This window comes from Anarrhichthys ocellatus, unplaced genomic scaffold, assembly GCF_004355925.1.
Source record: "Anarrhichthys ocellatus isolate YVR2014 unplaced genomic scaffold, GSC_Weel_1.0 scaffold22, whole genome shotgun sequence".
NCBI lineage: Eukaryota > Metazoa > Chordata > Actinopteri > Perciformes > Anarhichadidae > Anarrhichthys > Anarrhichthys ocellatus.
This window is the reverse complement of record NW_022280052.1, coordinates 168064-189882: the sequence shown is the minus strand read 5'-3', so window position 1 is coordinate 189882 and position 21819 is coordinate 168064. Positions and strand designations below refer to the sequence as shown.

General features: G+C 40.7%; 1 protein-coding gene across 9 annotated transcripts in view; it reads right to left on the bottom strand.

The window, feature by feature from the left end:
- Positions 1-21819, bottom strand: part of LOC116390286 (discs large homolog 1-like protein) — a 95140-nt gene that overhangs the window by 21024 nt on the left and 52297 nt on the right. For 8 of the 9 annotated variants that reach the window (XM_031859787.1, XM_031859789.1, XM_031859788.1 and 5 more), the window contains 9 exons: positions 19616-19669; positions 17541-17591; positions 15241-15365; positions 14514-14683; positions 13938-14074; positions 13001-13145; positions 11615-11747; positions 9640-9796; positions 8810-8912 (listed from right to left, as the gene is read on the bottom strand). In XM_031859787.1, the coding sequence (XP_031715647.1) occupies positions 8810-8912; positions 9640-9796; positions 11615-11747; positions 13001-13145; positions 13938-14074; positions 14514-14683; positions 15241-15365; positions 17541-17591; positions 19616-19669 (1075 nt within the window). Of the gene's footprint in view, positions 1-1039; positions 2231-8809; positions 8913-9639; positions 9797-11614; positions 11748-13000; positions 13146-13937; positions 14075-14513; positions 14684-15240; positions 15366-17540; positions 17592-19615; positions 19670-21819 lie in introns of those variants that run through there. The other variant, XM_031859796.1, reaches the window with a different exon arrangement.

The following is a 21819-nucleotide window of genomic DNA, read 5'->3' as shown; positions in this document are numbered from 1 at the left end:
TTAATGAATTTGATGTTTGCTGACGAGGAGGTTCACCTTTAACTTCCAATGCTACATGTTATATGCAGACATAGAAGCACCACTGCCTCCAATCTCAGGATCAAAATGCCCTTTCGCTGAGAATTTTATTTCTTGCTTTAACTTTACATATTTTTTATCTCTGATCTCAGTCCGGCATATTCAATCTGAGCTCTAATCCATTACAAATTGATGGATTAACACTTCTATTTCTGTTTGTCTCACTGGACACACCCCAGAGCGATCACACACATCGACATCACCAGACACTGTGGGAACTTTCATCATCATCACCATCTAACCGTCTTTGTCAACACACATGGCCTCAATGCAGCATTACGGGATTAAGAGGAAGAGAGAGAGAGAGTTAGAGAGGGAGCGAGACAACAAGACAGAATGAAGAGAGGGAGAGGAAACAGATTAACGACTGCGACTGAGCTTAGATGTATTCCAGCGAAATCACATCCGATAAAGTAAAGTTGATCAATGAGAGGCAGTGTTGAAATAGATTATGTAGAGCTACAGAGAGTTGATGTGATCTATAGAACAAAGACTGTGTTGCAGCTATTGGATATCAGTGATATTGAGTCCTGAAGAGAAAGACAAAGCCGGCGCTGCCAAGGCTGCAGGTCTGATCGTCTTCTACTTTCAGAGCAAAGCGTGCTGGTGTTGAGAAGTCAGAGCTGAGCTTGATCATCCAGCGATACAGTAAAAGTACCACAGTTAAGAGAACAAAAAGTGTTCATACTAAACCGCCGATGTTTCCTCATCACTGATAATTTCTCTCACTGTGAAACAAAGTCATTAGAGCAAAAAGAGCGTAGGAGTCACCATGTTAATGCAGCATCACTGGTCATCAGAGGGATAACAGTGTCACCAGATCGCTCCAATATTAGCATTACCATCATTTCCAAAAAACACTCCCCGAAACAGCGATGCCGAGGTGTTTCTAGAGGCAAGATGCTAACAGATAAATCAGTTCAGGTCTGTCTCTCCAAACTACCGCACCAGCTGTACTCACATGCTGCTGGCAGACAGGCAGGCTCAACAACGTCCACACCATATGATACCGGTACGGTGGCTTTCGGATAAGTGTCTGTGCTTGTGAGAGTGGGGTTTTTGCCGCTTAGAGTCCCGGGATGTGAATGAGAAAGAAAAAAAAAACAGGACGAGAGAGCGAGAGAGCAGATGTGTGTGTGTGTGTGAGAAAGAGAGATGATGGAGAAGATCTAACACCAGCTCCACATTGGATCCAGCATGTGAGCGAGGCAGCGTGTCAAATGAAGTGTGTGTAGGTATGCAGAAGTGTGTGGCACAGAGAGGATGTGTGTGTGTGTGTTTGTGTGTGTAAAATCAGTCCAGTGTTGCTCAGCTGCCACAGAAACAACAGATGCTAACTCTCTCTCTCTCTCTCTCTCTCTACTGCACACTTCTCTTTCTCTATCTCTCGTTCGCTGGTGCGTTCGTTTGCTCCTCCCCCTCTTTGTAAGCAGCTTGCTGTAGGGTGGAGACACACATGCACGTGCGCGCGGACACACACACACACACTCACCAACAGACACACACACCGTTCCCTCAGGTCACTCATGCAGGAGGCTGAGTCGATGCCAGGCTCTCCTGCCCTACTTTGGCCCAGGGAATCGGTCTACACACACACACCCATGGTAAAGGTTGACCAATCATTTTGAATATTGTTTTTTGGGATGCTTAATTAAAAGCTCAATTCATATTCCTTAAATTGATTTTCCATTCCTTTTATATAACAGCAAAAAAAAAAGACATTAGTATCTGCCTTCATAAGTATAAGGACTTTCTGCGATGCATGATTTATGTCTGTCTGTCTCCATCTGTCTCTCATTCTCTCTCCATCTCCACTTTCTGTAAAGCTAATTTTAGTTTTTCTCTGTCTGTCTGGTTCTCTTTTCAAGGGTTCTAAAAGGTATACGAAACCCTGTACTGGAAAAATGTGACTTTTTTGAAGTCAGTCATGCTATAGGCTTCAATAGTCTCTTCAAACAAACGTCCACTTCTATCTTTTTCTCTGGACATCAAGCTCCCTAAGAGTGATACAGTGAAACATATTTAAATCACCACACGACGTTTCACGTGATCAGCATCTAACCGTTTCTGTCAACGCACATCATCTCATTGTAGCATTATCAGATTAAGGAGAGCAAGAGAGAGACACAGAGACGGAGAGCAAGAGAGAGAGAGATGGGGAAAACAAGACAAAGTGGAGAGAGAAAGAGAAAAGGGAGAAGAGAGGAGGAGGAGAGGAAGAGGTGGGGGAGGGGTGATGACAGAGACTAATGACTTTGGGGCTCATATACTCTCTTTCTTCATTTACCTCTCCTCTCCTCTGCTCTCTTCTCCTCTCCTCTCCTCTGCTCTCTTCTCCTCTCCTCTCCTCTGCTCTCTTCTCCTCTCCTCTCCTCTCCCTTGAGGAGCATTGTTCCTCCATTCAGCAGCTGGCAGAGACCTTTTCTGCATTGTGCAGCTTCAGTGCTAACAGAAAACCACTGGAGACGGGCAGTGTTCATCTTTAGTGTGCATTGCACCAATATTTTCCTTTCAGATCACCCTTTCTAATATCCAATCAGAGCTGTATTTGTAGGAACATGTATTTAATGTAGATAACCTGCAGGAAAGAACATGGCTTTTATGCCTTATGTCATTTGTATTGCTCATGTTACATTTAAAGGAACTCATTGGAGTTATTGACCACTGGTAGTGCTATTGAGCAATGTTTCCCTGAGTGGGTCCCGTTTTGTTTGTATCATGCACCTGATACCTGCTGCTGATTTCACGCTGTTCCACTGATGGACAGTTGGTGGCGGTGACGTACGGAGAGAAGTAGCAATGTGTTTACAAAGGCAGGGAAGAAGATGACTACAGGCCGGTGAACATTGTGTCAAAACATTGTGAATACAGATGTTTTATGAGCAAAGAAATTGGTGAGTAACACTGGCTCCACAGGGCACCTTAAGTATGTTTGTATTATTTTACCTGTCTGAATCCTTTTACTGTTAATTATCTCAATTTTCAAGACATTGTGCAGGCTTAACTTAGTTTTTAATCATTAAGTAGGTGTACATATCAGACTACAAAAGGACTGATCCTTTACTGAGACGTCCCTCTTGCGTTTGTACACATATCCTCCACTCGGTCTGTTGTTAAAGTGAACCAGAATCAATATGAGGCTCTGGCTCTAAAAATAGCATTGCTGGAGGAGACTCATCTATAATTGATACGATACATTACAGTAATCTATATTAATATTGATCTCTGGATCAGATTGCAGAGGAGACTAGAGGACACAAAAAGAGACCAGAATTCAAGTTTAAATGCCAAGACTGAAAATGTGTTTTGTCTCTTGCACCAAATAAAAGCCAGCCAGTAACGCGGCGGCACGCTGCACATCTCAAATCAGTAACTTTCCTGTTACAAGTGATGCCTCCAATTCCCCAAATCACACTCTTTTAATGGTGGATCAGACCACTACCACAGACACCAGCAACACTGGAGAGGAGCGGAAGCACTGACAGGTGGATAGGAAGGAAACGGACGAAGAAGTGGAAAGAAACTGAGCGACAATGAAAGAACAGAGAGATAAAGTGTCTTAGGAAAAGAAAGGAAAGCAGCCTACTGTATTTATTCAGCAGATAATATTAACACAACTTTGTGTCTGGAAGCTCAAAGAAAGAGCTGCGGCTAATCTTTTACTTAACACACACACACACACACACACACACAAAGTGTAATAAGCAGGCTAACAGAAGTGCAGATAATCCTCTCTGCATCGCCTCAGTATTACAGTTACTGCTGACAGGCACCGCCTCTGTGTGTGTCGTGCGTCTACAGTATGTGTGTGACAGTGTGTGTCTGTGACGGTTGTGTGTAATCCCGGTTACTCATACTGCTGTCAACCTGCAGGCATTTCCAGTCCCACATCAGGAAACGTTTGGCACAGGAGGAAGATCATGGTCAATACTGCGACATTTTATTTTTTGAACAACAAGAATTATTTCTAATGAGCTGCACTGAAATTGAACAGGGAATTGAAGCCTGAACACTAAAGAAACAAGGCAACCAGAGTGGCATCTATTTAGGATTCACTGTCGGGTGAGAAATTAATTAAAAGTGATTTTAATTATTCTACTAATACAGTGTTCATCTAACTTTTTATATGTGGTTTTATTTTTTTAGTCTGTTTTTTACAAATTAACATTTTAGCTCATTAGTAAAAAATAAGAAAAAATTCAATACACACAGAGGTTTTGCAGCCTCGCTGTGTCTAATATAACCAGTAGCTTATGGTGGCTGACGTTAGCTAACTTTAGATAGATATTAATGTGTAACTGACATTTCATTAGCTTCTCTACTTGTGTAACTTTGTACGAATTCTTTTCACATTTTTTTTTCAGCTCTTTCAGGTCACCCACGGATGATGTCTTTAAAGCATGTGGCTCGAGGATGATGGGAAATGAAATGAACTTAATTGTGCCATTATCCTATAATTTGACCTTGTGTCAACTAAAATGAAACAGTCTCACTTTAAAGGGCGACTCCACCTATTTTACACATCAGAGTCTGTTTACGCTTGTTGGGGAGCATGTGAGGCTCCAGGGGGGAGCTGCCCTAAATCAGATTAATTGCCTCAGGTGATGTCACTTGAGACAGTGTCATTTGTGACTGAAGACTACAAGTTTGAAAATGAAATAAATCTGGGGGATAAATTTAGAAAGAAGTGAGTTTACCAGACCTCCGTAGCCCACTCCCCATCTCTGATTAAGGCTAGCAGCTCAAGGCTTCATTAGCCGCAATTTAGCATAATCGTTTTGAATCCTTGGCCGGAATGTCAGGGTTCGGGTTGCATTGTGGGTAATGTAGGCACCAGGTTTTGACAAAAAAGAAGAATTAATGGAATTTAATGACAAGATCTCAAGTTGTTCTACATTCATTTTGATATTTTATTTCATAGAAGATTGCCAAATCAGTGAAATACTCTTTTAAGTATTTTGTGCTACTGTTTTAAAGTTTCCTTGTCCTGTCGTGTGTGTTTTATTATCCTCATCTGTAAAGTACTTTGTGTGTTGTTTAAAGTGTTGAAATGATCATTATCAATATAATTTTGATTTGAGGTTGAAGTTAAAAACACCGTGCAGCTGTGCAAAACTTGATCTTGCATGTTATCATAGTAGAGTTTATTACAGTTTAGTATTATCTTTCCTGATATCCTAACACTACTGAGGTGGCTGCAAACACAGATTTTCATAAACGGGGTTCTTTCGGTGGGTGGATATTTGGACAATGATTTACTGCAGTTTGGGAATAAGATTGATTTTCTCCACTCCCACTTCACCTTACCCAAATGCTGCTCAACTGGCATTTCAAAGCGTTCTACTGTAAGTACATTGCACTTAAATCACAACATCACATACACAGTGTGAACAATATGTTGCTCTGAATATTTATAGGGTCAACTGTAAAGTTAAAGAAATAATATCAAAGGAGAAGTCTGTTTTTCATGATTGTATGATGGTAAATATGTAAGAAAATTTAAATCTGTCAATTTAATGTGCTCATTAAATTGCTCCTAATTCACCACAATTCAAGTGAAGTTTATTCTGTACCAAATAATATCTTACAAAAAAATCCTGCAGATGGAGATTTTGGGAGAAAATTCAGTCAAAAAGAGTTGCCTGGCAGAATGCATATGAATTTGGGGACATCACATCTTGGAGCCACAGGTCTGATATACAAAAATTGGCTTAAAATAGCCTGAAACGTGATGGGTGATGTCGGCAGTACTCATGCAGAATGGAGACTTTCACAGACAAACCCTCCCCATCTGCTGCACTTCAAATAAACACAGATCTATATCTGCTGCATCGGCTTAAATCAACCGCCCAACTTAGCACACCCACACACGCAGAGCTGTCTTGTGTTTGAGTACACCGGGTACCATATTTAATATAAATAACAGGGGGAGACCTGCACACACACAGCGAGAGAGACACTTTTCCTCTCCTGGAGGAGGTCATTTTGAGCTCCTCTCTCATTGGCAGGAAGTGTGTGTGTGAAACAGAGGGGGCACTGCTGGGCACCACATGCCATCACCACAGGAACGGGACAAACATGGACCTCAGATGGACACACACACACACACACACATACACAGTGCTGACCAAAGCACAGCGTGGACAGAAGGTTTGATATAGAGTTCATTCAACAGTCACTAATAAGAGTCACGACACAGACAAACACACACACACACACACACACACACACACACACACACACATATGCATGCACACACCACCCACACACTCTTAGCTTTTGAGGAGCCAGCATGTGAACAAAATCATGAAATGCTGAAGCGCACATATAGTTTCTTGACTGTAGAGCAGGAAAAACCTTGAACTTTAAAACCAGGCAACGGCACATTCAGCTCTTAGTGAGGCCAGGTGGACCACCACTCATACCTTCTGCCTGTTGTCAATGTAAGATTACCAATATAACACCAAACTATGCCAAAATAGAGCTGGACCGTGCCAAAACAACAGAACATCAAACAATTGTCACACTTTAATTTGTCGAGCATCTGCAGGATTTAAAAGGAATGTTTTCTTTTGACTTTCCAAAAGAGATAATCAATTTGATGCATAAGTTAAAAAAAAAAACTCCTTTGTGGAGGCTTCTAATGGTGAGCAAGATTTGTGGCAATAACTACTGTATACCTGTCTTATGTGTATCCATGACATTTACTGCAGCGCAAGTTGTTTACTTTGTCTCTCGTTTCCCTGCCAGAGGTCAATCAAACACAGACCAGGCCCATTAAAAGGAGCATTTTGTCAGGCTGATCTTCCTTCTTAATAATAAATCAACTACACATTTATAGAACATGTTGATTGGAAGGAGGGATTACTAAATGTGATTTCAGTTGGCCATCTTTGAAGCCTCAAAGATCCTCAAAGATCTTTGGTGACGTAATCCTTTAGGATCCGAGGGCGCTGTCCATGGTGCTGATCTGACCCAACACTCTGGATCAACAAACTCCTCAGAAATGCATTGATGCTACAACCAATCAGCAGGCCAACATTACGGTTTAGAATAGCAAAGAGCTTTCATTAACAAGTTGTGGATATTTAGTGAATTTTTTGTGATTTTGCTTTCGATTAAAATTGATTATAATTCAAAAATCAAGGGACCTACTGTTTGAAAGCTATGAGATGGATCTCCTTGCTTGTTCGCAGCAGCTTGAGCCTGGTAATTTATTACTTTTGCCATATTACTTTATTCTGAATCATCACATAGTGAAAATGAACTTGATTGAGGATCTTTATTTAAACACACACTTTCTCTTATGAAGTTAGAATTCATAATTCATTCTCGTAGGACCTTTTAGAATTCATAATCCATCCATCACTGTTTTCAGCATGATGTATGGATTACACCCCTATGCTGTTTAAAGCCTCCAAATCATTTGCATACTGTGGCTCCTGGGGAACTTCATTATGTTCTGACTGTGCCTTCCACATCTTAATGAATTTTGCCCTCTTCTATTTGGGCTAACATTCATTTGCATCCATATCTGGGCTCCATGTGCATTTACTTAAACCCTAATTACTCTGCACCATATCTAAATGATATTCCGGCTTAAACTCCTCCACTGTTTTTCCTTAAATCTTCTAGCTCTCCCCAATTGCACCACAATAAAGGTGTTTGTGTTGACGTTGACACTTCCCTCCTCATATTCACGACTAGTGCATTTTCATCTGCATTCTGACTCTTCTTAGCAGTCTCACCTTCCTCTCGTCTTTAGAACTTTTGTCCTGACAATATTACCTGTTTAATGGTGGGTCCACTTTTGAATCAAGCCATTGCTTTGGATTAACCTTTCAAAACTTCTAACTCATCAACTGGCCTCTTAAGATAAAGAATTCATACATACAGTAATATGAAGGACTTGTGCAGGATTTCCGAAAATTTGAATTGAAATATACAGAATTTATAAGTTAACAAAACATCTAAAACTTAACAACCAAACATATTAAATAATTTAAATGAATTTCTCCTCCTGTGGACCAGTGTATTATGCTCTGGACTTGCCTATAACAACACCTCCAAAGAGCTCCTCTCTCACTTAATATTGCATGGCTGATACCAGAAAGGGACCAGGAGACCTGATGCCGTGTAACTGTGTGCGTGTGTGTGAATTTGTCTCTGTGTTATACTCGGGTCCCACACCATGGCAGCATCCTATTAGATGAGCCAATCAGCAGTTATAACCTGGTTTCCAAGGTTACAGCCTTTCTTAGTCACTCCCAGTAGACAAAGGATGGTGCTTGTTGGGAAACCTCACTCTGTCCCTCAGTGTGTGTGTGCATGTGTGTGTGTGTGTGTGTGTGTGCGTGTGTGTGTGTGTGGCACAGAAGGTACATTTGCAAACTTTCAGTGTAAAAAAGCATGAGAAAATATCTTGTTTCCATTGATTACTAATCAGCAACCAGAAAATACCATGATAAAAAGAGTTCCAAAAACTATTAAAAACAATAAATATAACCTTGTGTATCATGATACTGCTTCACATCTAAAACATTTACTGTATTACTGTATGTGGCAGCATTACATTAATTGCTGTGTCTATGGTAAACTGCCAGGAGGAAGAGGAAGAGGAGGTAGAAGAGGATTTCTGTTATTTTCTGTAGCAATTCCATTTAAATGTTCTTCTGCATTAATCTGTACATGAGATAGATGCCAATGTACTGTGTCTATCAGCAGCACTCACCCTCCGGTCTGTACTGCGCTGCGATGGTCACGGTCTGTCCTGCATTCTTCAGAGCTGCAGCTGCCTGCTCATGTGTTGCACTGGACAGGTCCACGCCGTTTACCTACACACACACACACACACACACACACACACACACACACACACACACACACACACACACACACACACAATTAGAGCTCATGCCTTGGATCAATAGTAATAAATGTAAAGTCACATGAGCCCTCCATTGAGAACACTGTACATCTCGGCAAGTCACAGGTGACCAGTCACATGAATGTGTGCATGAGTAGTACACGCGTGTACTTTGTGAAGGCTTGTTTAATGCATAAAATCATTCCATGTCAGTACTTTCATCCTAATCCTGTCACAGTCATTCTGTAGGGATTAGCATTGCCTCTAGAGTCTGAGGACTAAATCCTGATTGAAGAAAATGAAAGCCATATTTCACCTTAGTGGAACACAAAATACAGCTTCAACACACACGCGTCGGCCATTAGTGGTGACTGGTAATGTGCAAAGAAGATAATATCAGTTACATGAAATATCTGTAGACAGTAGAAACTGTGAATGAATGCAAAGATGCATCAGATCAAATTAAAAACATTCAGCTTCAGCGAAGATTTCAGTTATTGTGAGCAGTGGATCCACATCAATAATGTACAGAGAAAATAAAGGTTTTACAGGAAAACAAACAGACAGGATGACTCCCTTGATAACCCTCTAGAACCTATACAGTAATTATGGTAGGATTTGAGTTATTGATAATGGTGACAGTGCTTGTATTATATTATGTGTGTGTATTGTTTGTAATAAATCTTATCTCATACCGACAGGATGCGGTCTCCCTTTCGTAGCTCCCCACAGAGATCAGCTGGACCTCCGGCGAGAATGAAGGAGATGAAGATTCCCTCTCCATCTTCCCCTCCAACAATGTTAAAACCAAGACCTGTGGACCCCCGCTGGAGCACCACCCGCCTGGGTTCCCTGGGAAAAAACACAAATTAAACACACACATTGTGATGATGGTATCCAGTAAGTTTTACATTTGATCAATCGGTGAGGACTTAAATAGCTACTTAAAGTTTAGCTGATGTTTAGTTGCAAACCCTGTTTAACCACAGTGTAAGATCCAGTGACAAGGAGGAGTGTATGAAAAGAGCAATACAGGATGAGGTATTTTATCATTTCATATTTTATACTTGCAACATAACTGCAAGTGTTACAAGCCTATTGCTTAGTGATAAATGGTACGTCTCAGTGGGAGGAAAGAGCACTTCAAATTAGGATCATTCCCCATCTTCACCAGCAGATGTCAGTATTGCACTGTCTCTGTTTTGTTCCACCGCCACAGTTACTCAAACACTTCTAACTCAGGTTTATTGCTTCCTTAGTAAATCAACATAACTTGAATATCTTTTGACAGTGGGAGTAGGAAAAGCAAGTCCATCCAAAAATCAAAGAGATGAAAACTCTTTGACTGAAATGGTTCTAAGCAGGGCTGCAGCAGACCTGACAGATCCACACCTTCTGTGTTACAACTATCACTTACATTCATTGTGGTGGGCTGGTGACTCAGTGTTTTTATTCACAAGAATCCCTGATCTCAGGTTACCTTACATAAAAAAGGCCTATGCAGTGTGGTGAATATAGATATTACATTTGGTAAAGTGAGAGCACTGGTAATCGGTTTCGACAGATAAGAGATTGATATTAAGAGAGGAAAAGTTGAATTGGTTCGCTCTACAGCACAAAACCACAAATTACTACATTACGACACCCCTCACCTGCAATCTCCTGCTTAGAGAGAAAGCAGATGTTCTCAGTTACTAATCCTCTATTTGAACGAGGAAACTTATCAGAGAGCGAAAGAGGAAACGATGAAAGAGAGAGTTACAAACACAGTCAGAGAAAGAAGAGGGGCAGACGTCAAAATAACCACTCTGTGGTCCTTTTGAGGCTTATCAGATTTATTATAACCAAAGCTAACTGATTGGCCCGGAGGGTTATGACGAAATGAGTCATATTCTTGTAACCACGGTGACGCCAGTTGAATGACGAGTTGTGCTGTGATAGGCTGTAATCCGTCCATTAAAATGGATTAAAGACAGTAGAGCAGCACCGAGAGTGTATCTGCATGATTCTATGTGCATGTGTACGGCAGACACAATTTGCACTGCCATCTGCCCTTTTACTGCCAAACACACACACACAGCAGTAGAGCGAGCAGGCAGGGACAGAGGTCACTCTCTAGGGACTCTGTTTCCTAATCTGGTGTTCCTCTTTGGGGGCCACATAAGACCTCAGAGGGGGGACATGAGACATGCAATAAAGGACAGGAGGAAAAAGAAGACAAAGCAAAGATCCTGTAAAAGCTGAACAGCTCGATTTACATTACACGTAGCTGCTCTTGCACGTAAATCTCCATTTGAAATATTCCATTGAAACCTCATCAAATGCATTAACCTTTGGGGAATTCAACAAAATCTAATAGAGGACCAATTGCCAAAATAAGTGTCCTGTTTAGTAATAATGGTAACAATAAGAAGATGCCAGACCCCTTTTAGTTCAATTTAATACCAACCTCTCAATTCATATTTTTGAAACCATAAAACGTGTCTGGATGTGGAAAGTTTTAATACACATTATGTTGCTATGTTTGCATGTAAGTCGACTTGCTGTCATATTTGGAGAAGTTGAGTGAGGTCAGTTACAGCTTTTTACAGAACAAAAGTCCCAATCAGAGAATCATCTTTTGTTTGTACCTTCTGATCAATGGGCAGGTGTGTGTGTGTGAAGTCTCACCTGTTGACGTCGTCGTCTACGGTCAAGGCCCTGGGCAGAGGTGAGTATCTGGGCGTGGTCAATGGGGCGGGGCTTACAGACTGGCTGCCGCTCATGTAGGGGCTTATATGGTTGTCTTGATGTGGGGAGTACGCTGGAGGAGCACACAGACATTTCTTTTCTTATTTTACCATACGGTCATACATAAAACATCATCCCATTGGTGTCTCTTTAGAGGCTGACTGTGTACTTTCATGTTCTGTTAGTTAGGTTCCGAATTAGATGTACTGCAGATATGTTGAGAGACGGTGGTGTGATACACACTGTTTGGTAATGCGTTAGACTCAGAGCGGTGATAAACGACATGTTGATTTGGAGAGGTGACAACTGGTTGTAATCCAGTAGATCAAATTTAACCAGTCTGATTATCAGACTATTATATAACGTTGTCTGGGTGATGTCGTCAGTATATCTTTTAAACCAAAAGATATAATGTTTCAAATCAGCCTATTGGTAGTACTGGAAGTATTTTTTATTATCATAATGCGCATTATCATTAGAGTGAATTGTTTAGGATGCATCTTCAACAACAACATTCATATTCAAACTCTTTCAGGTAACTTCAGGACTGTTGTTTTTACAGTAGTATACAAAATGTTGTGTTTAATGTGTGTGTGGAGTAATACATCTTTAGGGCTACAGTCCTCTTGTGATATTCAGCTCCAAAGTAAAAATCTATATAACATGTTCACTGAGGATAGTAAACGCTATCATGACAAGTACCACAGTTAGAAAATGTTCACTCATATACTGATGCCATTTTTGAGCTGCTCCTCAGCCACGTTGGGGTCTTTTTCATTTAAAAGCAAAGCAAATGATTAATTCACTCTTTGTCCCCTTTTACTTTTACCTCAACTATCCCATTGTCTCGCTTCTTCCTCTAGCACTTCTGTATTTCACAGTTGAACTCATGGATCAGCTACTGAACATGCTGCCTTGACTGGTTGCTTCTGATGATGGAGGTCTAGCAATTCAAGCTCACTGTGCTGTCACATTGCCAGCAAGAGTCTCTAAAGAAAAGTCTAAATGTGTGCTCTTTTTCAAACCCCATCCAAAGAAGAAAATCTCCACCAACAGCTTTTGTTCCTCGCTGTTCTTTATAGTCTGACACCATCTGGCCCTAAAATGCCTCTTAGATGCAATGATGTGTGCTACAATCACCAGAGCATCGTTTCACTGCAAGTTGTTTCTGACGTTGTGAATAAAAGTCTTTGCAGTCTGGGAGATGCAGGATCCCTCAAACCCATGTTATGAAATGAATCACTGCATTATGGGTGAGTATTGTACTGAGAGGTGTGTGTGTGTGTGTGTGTGTGTGTGTGTGTGTGTGTGTGTGTGTGGACTTACAATTAGTGACGTCGGGCGGAGGGAAGTTGTCATTGATAAAAACAGAGGTGTGTTTGGCCACGCGGAGGTAAACAACGTCCGGAGTGGACTTCAGGGCAGCCACTGCATCTTCATGAGTCACCTCCTCCAAACAAGAGGCGTTCACCTGAAGACGCGTGATGTACAGACATGCATTAACACACAGACAACACGTAGACAACTTTATGTCCATACCAGACAGCAAAAGAATCATACAGTGTGGATGATATCCATGGACTGCACATGTCTCCTGAATCAGATTGTGATACATTAACCTACTGGAGAACAGGCTTTAATTAGGTTGAATGAATGGGTCTGCAGCTGTATTAAATCACCTTTTAACAGGCTCGGATGTAGAGCACAAGTGTAACAATCTGATACAATCATACTCTTGTCCACTGTCTTTTACTATTAAACCTAATTTAGTTTTACAATATAACACGTCCAGTACTGGTAATATGTAAGGATTTAATAAACGGGAGCAAGCGCCTTGTTTTTGTGAAATTCTCTATTTAAATTATAAACAAGGACAAGTCATCCGACATTTTGCAATGTTGCTGTGGAATAATTACATGTCTGGTTTCATTAGGGGAAAATAATTAAATGTTTGACATTACTAAGGAATATTTGTAACACGTGAGTTCAGTAAAAGCAATTCATGGCATGTAGAAATTGGTGCTATTAGTGATGTTCATTGCCTAAATGGGGCTAATTAACCTGCATTCATATTCTAATCTGAAAGTTTTTCATGCAAACTTCTTCTGTATTACATTTGATTTACATTTTTAAATAAGTAAATTGCGCAATGTGTGAATCTATAAAACTTTGCTTCGATGGCGACTACAGCGTACGTAATAGACCTGATAACATTTACATGATAATAAGAAAAAACAAAGGGTAGTAAAAAGGTGTTTCTTACAGCCATGAGTTTGTCCCCTATCTGCAGCCGTCCGTCTTTGTGTGCAGCCCCTCCCTCGATGACCTTAGTCACGTATATACCGTTGTCGCCCGGGACATGTTGGTTTCCAAGTCCACCTGCTATACTGAATCCTAAACCTGAGAGAAAACATCAACGGGTCATATGTTTGTATATAACTTCCTGGTTTCCTACGGATGTTCACATTGTTATATGTTTGTATTTGCTGCAGTGTTGCATTTTCACATCCTAGGGCCCTTTTACCAGTTCTGACATTTAGATACATAGTTTTGATAGACTTCAATTATAGGGTAGTCAATTAGGTAAACTAATCCCTTTCATATATTCTGTAGCTTTCCCCTTCCCAATCATATTTTCTCCGTCATACTCTGTCTGGGCACCAGTCTTTATTTCCTTGTCTTTATTTCCTTGTTTCTTTATAATGCAGGCAGTACGTAGAGGAGCAGAAGAAGCATGTCAACACCCTCAAACAACATTACATTTAAAATCCAAACTGTCTGTTTTACGACATTAAGACCCCACCGTATGTGCTGTTTACAATGTGTAGTACTTTCTCACCTTTGGGCCCTTTGACCAGCTTGATATCCAATATTCTCTCGGTGAGGCTCTTCCTGCGTCGTATGCATAGTCGGACCAGACCTCCGGCCTCCTTCAGCGCCTCCACGGCCCCGCTGTGGGTCACGTCCCTGACGTCTGTCTCATTTACCCGCACTATACAGTCATTCACCCTGCACGGCAAAGTCACATACAGGAAGGAAGTCGCATGAGGAGTTCATAGTGACGACAAATGATGCACATCACTTCCTGGACTCAAATGTTAGACTTTCACTCTGAAATTGGAAGTCTGATTGGGAGACATTTATCCGTTACAAAGGAACCAACGTTTTTTTTGATTATTTCACTTCTTTGTGAAATAGGAGCTCTCAGGTGCTGGTAAGAGTGCCTTGCTCAGGGGCACGTCAGAAAAACTACACGCTTCAATGTTTTTGCTGTATTTTGAACGTGGCTTTCAGGGTTGCAGCTTTAATAACGACTTGATGCCCATCCAATTTGCACTGATTTTGCTAATTTATATGAGGGATTTAGTTTACAACTGTTGTTACAGGCAACACAAATCAGCTGTGATCATTAACGCTGTACTTGCATTGTGAAGACTAAATCCTTTCACACAGTCACTGTCCCCTATCTGGTGACAAAAAGCTGGTCTCAACAAGGTTAACATTTGAATTCTTAGGTTCTGGTTCAGGTTAGAATAACAATGAGCTAAGGGCGTGGGTTTGTGTACCTGAGTCGTCCATTCTGGGCGGCGGCCCCTCCAGGTATGATCTTGGTGATGAAGATAGAGGGGTCTTCTCCGATATGAGGGTTATCAGTCCCTCCTGCGATACTGAACCCCAGACCTGAGTTACCCTACACATGCACACAGACAGAGAGTGTGTTTTAATGAAGGAAAAAGAAACACCATCCGAACATACATACTGGTTTTTAAAGATCAATTCTGATGTCAGAAGCTTCGATGATCTAACACAAATGTATCTGCCCTGCCATGAAATCATCATCTCTGCATACTCAGTATTTTAAATAAGAAGTAGATAACCACACTGGAATTATTCTTCCATTTGCCAAAATTACCAAGAACCATCTATTAAATACAACATTATCTAACCGGCATTCATTGCAAGACTACAGCTAACATCTCCCAAATTTTCACAACTTACAAAACTACCACCCAAACAAACAATGTATTTAATACAACTCTCTCTTGATGTCGCTTATTACCAAATTACACATAATAGACAGCCTCTGTCAGTTGGAGACGGTACCTGATGAAAGCCTTTACTTTGTGTCTGTTTCACTCACTCTCTCATGCGTTGTCACTGAAAGCTAGTGAAATGTCTGTGCCTGTGTTTGCTTGTACGTCCATAGTATCTTTAAAGCAGATCCAGTCAAGCAGACAGAACCAGGTCACAGGAGAGAGGGAGAGAGAGAGAGAAAGAGAGCGAGAGAGAGAGAGAGAGAGAGAGAGAGAGGCCTCGGGGCGAGGAAAAGGGGAATATAATGGGTGAGGGAGCACGAGGATGAGGAGAAGAAAGTAGGGTAAGATGGACGAGGGACAGGAAATAAGGTCAGCAGAGCTGGACAGCGGTGGGACTAAGTAAAGGAAGAAGAAGTAAAGGAAGAAGAATGATGAGGTGGAGAGGATAGCTGACATAGAGCAGATAAAGGCTTTATGACTATAATGTTTCTGGTTTTATAAATGTATATTTTTTTATCCTTTGGATTCAAATTACTTTATGAACTTTGTAGTTAAAATCAAGACATGAAAATAGCTTATTTTTTTTCTTCTCAAATGATTTTTCAGATCAAAAGAAACTTTTTGACAGCAGTGGAAGAAGTCCTTAGATCATTTAAGTAGAGGTAGACATACTATAGTCTAACAATACAAGTAGAATCCCTAAATACTAAATGTTTCAGCAAAATTAACCTAAACTATCAAAGTAAAGGTATTCATTATGCAGAATGTCTCATTTCACAGTGTTTTGTTCTCATCAAATATTATATTATTGTGTTTTTATCACTAACAAATGCTGTACATGTAAGAGCATTTTAATGTTGTAGTTTGACAAATAGTAAGACAATTTGAGATACTTTGTATACTATTGGGTAGTTTTGTAGTATAGTGTATCATTACATATGCACATATCATGTCTTTTATGTAAGGCGTTAGTAGTACTAGAATAACTATAAGTATTAAAATGTGGTGTAGTAAAAAGTATGATATTTCCCTCTGAAATGTAAAGGAGCAGAAGTATATAGTAGCAAAGAATGGAAATACTTAAGTATGTCAAAATACCTCAGTAAAAAAAACATACAGTTTTACTGTAATTCATGTTTTTTGTTTCCCTGAAACTGAAAAAATTTAAAAAGTTTGCTGGATTTAGCCCCGACTACACCATTATTTAAATATCTTCATATGATTTTTACAGTACACTTTTAAATAGGAAATCGAATCACTTACACTCCAAACAATGTCTTTATTCTGCAGCTTGCAGTAAGTGACAATTATCAACAAGCTATTGTTTTATATGAACAGGTATGGAATGAAGTTTTATCCGCCAAAAACTAAGTTTTATCCCACGTTGCAAGACTAATTATGCCGTATACTGATTACATATTGGTGTACTTCATACATTTATTTTGATGATCTTCAGCTCTTGTTTTCGTTGGACTTACAAAAACATGTTCTAACAATTAACATTTTCTGTTAACCTTCACTTGAATCTCACAGAAGAAGTAAGTTGGAGAGATGGAGGCAGAGAGAGAGAGAGAGAGAGAGAGAGAGAGAGAGAGAGAGAGAGAGAGAGACAACCTTTGCTTGTCTTTGTCTGAGCACAGGATTTCTCCTAGTTTTAAATCGGCACTCTTGCACCGATAATGTTTTTAGTGTCTGTTTGGAGGACAGGGGTCAGTCCAAACAGATGGAGTTACTGTGACATGGGGGGTTGATTTAATAACTGATTACATTACAGTTTATCAAATAAGCATGCACTTTCGAGGTGTGTTTCATTGCATGTTAGTCTTTACCCGCTCCAGCGTGATTTCCTCATATTCATAGTCTGCTTCTGTTCCATTGACCTGTCAGAGAAGAAGAAGACTAAGAGAGTAAATATTAAGAGTAAATCTGGAAAAAGCTTTTCACGTTCACAATTCATAAGCAGTATTTCTCTCTGTCACGTCGTTGCTCTTAGCAGGTCCACCACCCTCACATGTTGCATTAAAACCTTCATGTTTATCACAGCTTCATCAAATATCTCACCGTTTCTGCACAACATGCAGGTGCATTCAATAGTATGTGACACTAAATATGCCTCTTTTCAACACCTATCAGCATTCAGAAGTTGAAGAATTTTTCCTTTCCAACTCTAAAACAAAATGTGAGCTGATTATTACCAATAAATACAAATGGCAACAAACAGCAGAATTATAGAAAAGGCAAATTAGACATTTGATAGTTTATGAATGACGCATGAATCCCAGAGATTAAACTGGTAATGCGTATTAATGATGATGTACCTCTGACGTCATATTTAAGAACATCCATGCTGAATTACCCACGAGCCAATCACACCACTCAGCCAGGACTGCCTGAACTATAAAACATATTAACATCTAGATTCCCTGACTGAATGAACAACATGCAGAATTAAATCCGATCCGAGCAGACTATTACATATTTTGCCAGTCCATTTAAACTGGGAGATGAGTGTCTTGTTCCAGCTATAGCTGCTGTAGGCAGGCATGCACACACACGCACACACACACACACATACACACACACAAACACAGTGGTCGAGTAGCATCCCAATGGCCCATGTAATCCCCTTGGCTGTAATCTGTGTCTCTGTGCAGTCAGATTAGTTCAGATTTTGAATTTCTGTCGTTTCAAACAGCACAATCTTCCATCAGCTACAATGTGCAGTGTGCCTGTTATCACCTACCAAACAGTGTGTACATATTCGGACCGGGCACCTGATTAAAGGCCACATGAATTTACTATAAACACAAACCATTGGATTATTTTGAAAAACAATTAAGGACGATAATAGCTCTCTGCCATTCTTAAAGCTGTAGGTTCCAATCCCTTAAAACATGATTGTGATATTTCCTGCTTAACAGAGTTCATTTAATCTTTTAAGAAAAGCATCATGAAATTATCAGAATATCAAAAATAAGCTTTTAATTTTATAAGCACAGTACGCAGAAACAGCCTCGTGCATCTGCTGTGTGTTTAAATCTATTTCCCTGTCTTGAAAAGGGGTCAATATACCACCATTGCCTCATTTACAGCAACAACAACAAATATATTAACAATATAGATCTGTTTTTTTCTCTCTCTATATATATATATAATACATACATTAATCACACTTCTTTGGACGAAGACAACATTCAACAATCATGTCAGTGACATATTAGGAGAATTCTGCAAAAGAGAAGTCATTTTCTCTCTCTCTGTATTATATCCCAGACAGTTCAGCAGGGGGTAATTCACAGTAATTACATAATAAACTGATCTAACAACAGCAGACACTGATTCTCCGAGGCAGCTGGCTACCAGTAAAATGACATCTGGATCCATTTAATTCTGGACGCAGCTTTCTGTCTAAATACAGGATCACTATTGTGTCTTTTTTGTATGGGGGAGAAGTATTGAAGCTACCGAACATTTAGAGTAGAAGCTCCAGAAAGTGCTTCACACAGTAAAATAAAAGTTCACATGACATGTGTTTGGCTCTTGTCTTTTTACAGAGTAAAGCATTTGAAGTGGATATTCACAAAGTTACACAATAACAGTAGATGCTACTAGAATTCCATATGTAAGCTTGACTAGAAATATAACTGCACGTCTTGTAGGAGTGAAAACCTTATAGATTGGATCAATTAAAATGTATCAACAGTGGCAACACTGACATTTAATAAATGCGTCTGATTGAGGTCGTGCCTGGCCGTGGTACATATTTAGGAGCTCATCCTCAAAATGCAGCTACACATACACATTGGTTCTTTTATGACAGACGTTTAAGTATCAGTGGGGTGCAAAGTCCACAGGTGGGCGGAGCTTAAAATTTGACAGACCATATATTTGAACCAGTACTCACGTATGGGGGGGTGTCGACACTGTCCGCGTTGACCACCACTGGAGGGGGGTTGGCCTGTAAGAGAGAACAGCAAAGTGATTAAACTCTTTTAAATTTGAAAGATATTATCACAAAACCCAAGACATACAGCATTTCACCAAGATGGCTGATGCCGTTTACTGTAAGAAACACACGTAAACACACAGAGATCTGTGATGTTGACTTACTCGTCTCATGTTCTGGTACAGCATGTTGAGTACATCTGCTACAGATTACCACCACGGAGCGACAGCATACACCACATGACATACTGCACAGCCCTTATTGTGGACAATATCAAAGTACCACACTGCAAACCGCACTGCAACGTAACAGACTGTTTTATAAAGCTCTGTTACTGGGCCATTAAGTACTCTTGCTGTAGCAATTCAGTACGGCACCACAAACCCTGGGCTACTTTTACATTTTCGATTGTATTCTAATGGCCTGTTCTGTACTCGACAGTACTTTCTATCGTATTGTATGCCAACCGCATGTAGAGTCCTAAATTAAATGTCCAGCTTAGATCCATCTAATTTGATCAATTCCAAAATTAAAAACATAAACAGTCGCAATCTCCCATGTGCCGTCTACTCCCTCCTTCTCTCCCTCCCCCTTCTTCTCTAAGCTCAGTCTCCTCTTTCTCCCTGGCCTCCTTCTAGCATCCAGGCCTGGACAGTTCGGGGTTAAAGCAGCAGCAGATGACTGACATTGTCTTTCCTCCTGCTTCCTACGTGAGCACAGCAAATGGTAAACCTCACACTACCTAATAAATAGCCACAAGGAGTTTCTTTCTCCATGTATTTGCAAGGTGAGCGCCAGCCCCCATGTTATCAGTCCACCCTTTTTTCGCCACCTGTCTCCGCTTTCGCCCTGGTCTCGTCTCACTTTCTCCTTCAGAGAGTATTTAATGCTCGCCGGTCCAGCGTCTGCTGCTCGAGTGATCTCCAACAAACCAGCAATGACCAAGCCAGTCCACGTGAGATAATCTGAAGCTCCAGCTCTTCTTCTGCAGCCCAAAAAAAAGACTTCCCAAACAAACCAGATAACCAAACATCAACCAAGCTAGCCAACCAAATGGACAGTGCTCACAGTCTTCACTTCACTGCATCAATGTGCAACAGAGCAGCAATAGCATCTATCCCTCTGAACTAATCTCTACCTCCCTCATCCCCCCTTTCTCCCTCCTTTATCTCCTCTCTTACACAGACACACACACAAACACACACACACACACATATATTATTTCACTCCATGTCTCTCTCTCTCTCTCCACCACATGTCAAACTGTCTGTCAGTCAAGCTGACAGGATGCTTGATCCCACACGGGAACAGAAAGAGAGAGAGAGAGAGAGGGGGGGGGGGGGGGTGTGTGTGTGTGTGTGTGTTTGTGGGTGTGTGTGTGTAAGAGAGGAGAGGGAAAGGGGGGGGGGGGGGGGGGGGGGGGGGGGGGGGGGGGATCAGAGGGATTATGCTGTATGTATGGTGGGAGGAGTCAAATGTGCCTGCTCAACAACAGCAATGTGGAGCAGAGGGTGCAGACAGATGCACCCCCATCCCCTTAAAACCACAGACATGAGTAAAAAAGATTAAAACAAATAATAGTGGGAGAAGAGACATGGAAAGAGATTCACAGAATGAATGAAAGAGGGAGTTGGGAGGGGTGGTGGGGGTAGATACAGTAGAGTTTGTGGATATTGGGGTGACAGTAAGGGTTGTGCTGACAGTTGCAGCTGTTAGGATCTTTGTGTGTGTGTGTGTGTGTGTGTGTGCGGGTGTGTTGATGTGAATGAAGGTGAGAAAGAGAGAGAGATACAGGTGGAGGGTAAAGATGATAAATGATGCTCCATACAGAATAATTATTATCACAAATATTCTGAAGTCCGTCCCACCTGTTTCCATGAAACATTAAAATGCTACATGCTCATGTTGTACACTTTCAGCAAATTATTTCATCTTTAAACTCAATGGTGCCGTTGTTGTGGTAAATCTTCAGTCCTGCATTCAAAATTTGCTTTGATGAAAGTACAGAACTATTATCAACAAAATGTAGTTAACACATACAAAGTAAAAGTGCTCATTATGCAGCAGAATGGTCTCTGTCGGAGGTATATTATTCGATTTTACAGACATAAAGTGGTAAGAAGCACTAAAGGGCTCAGGATACTGTTGTTACTATTGAATTC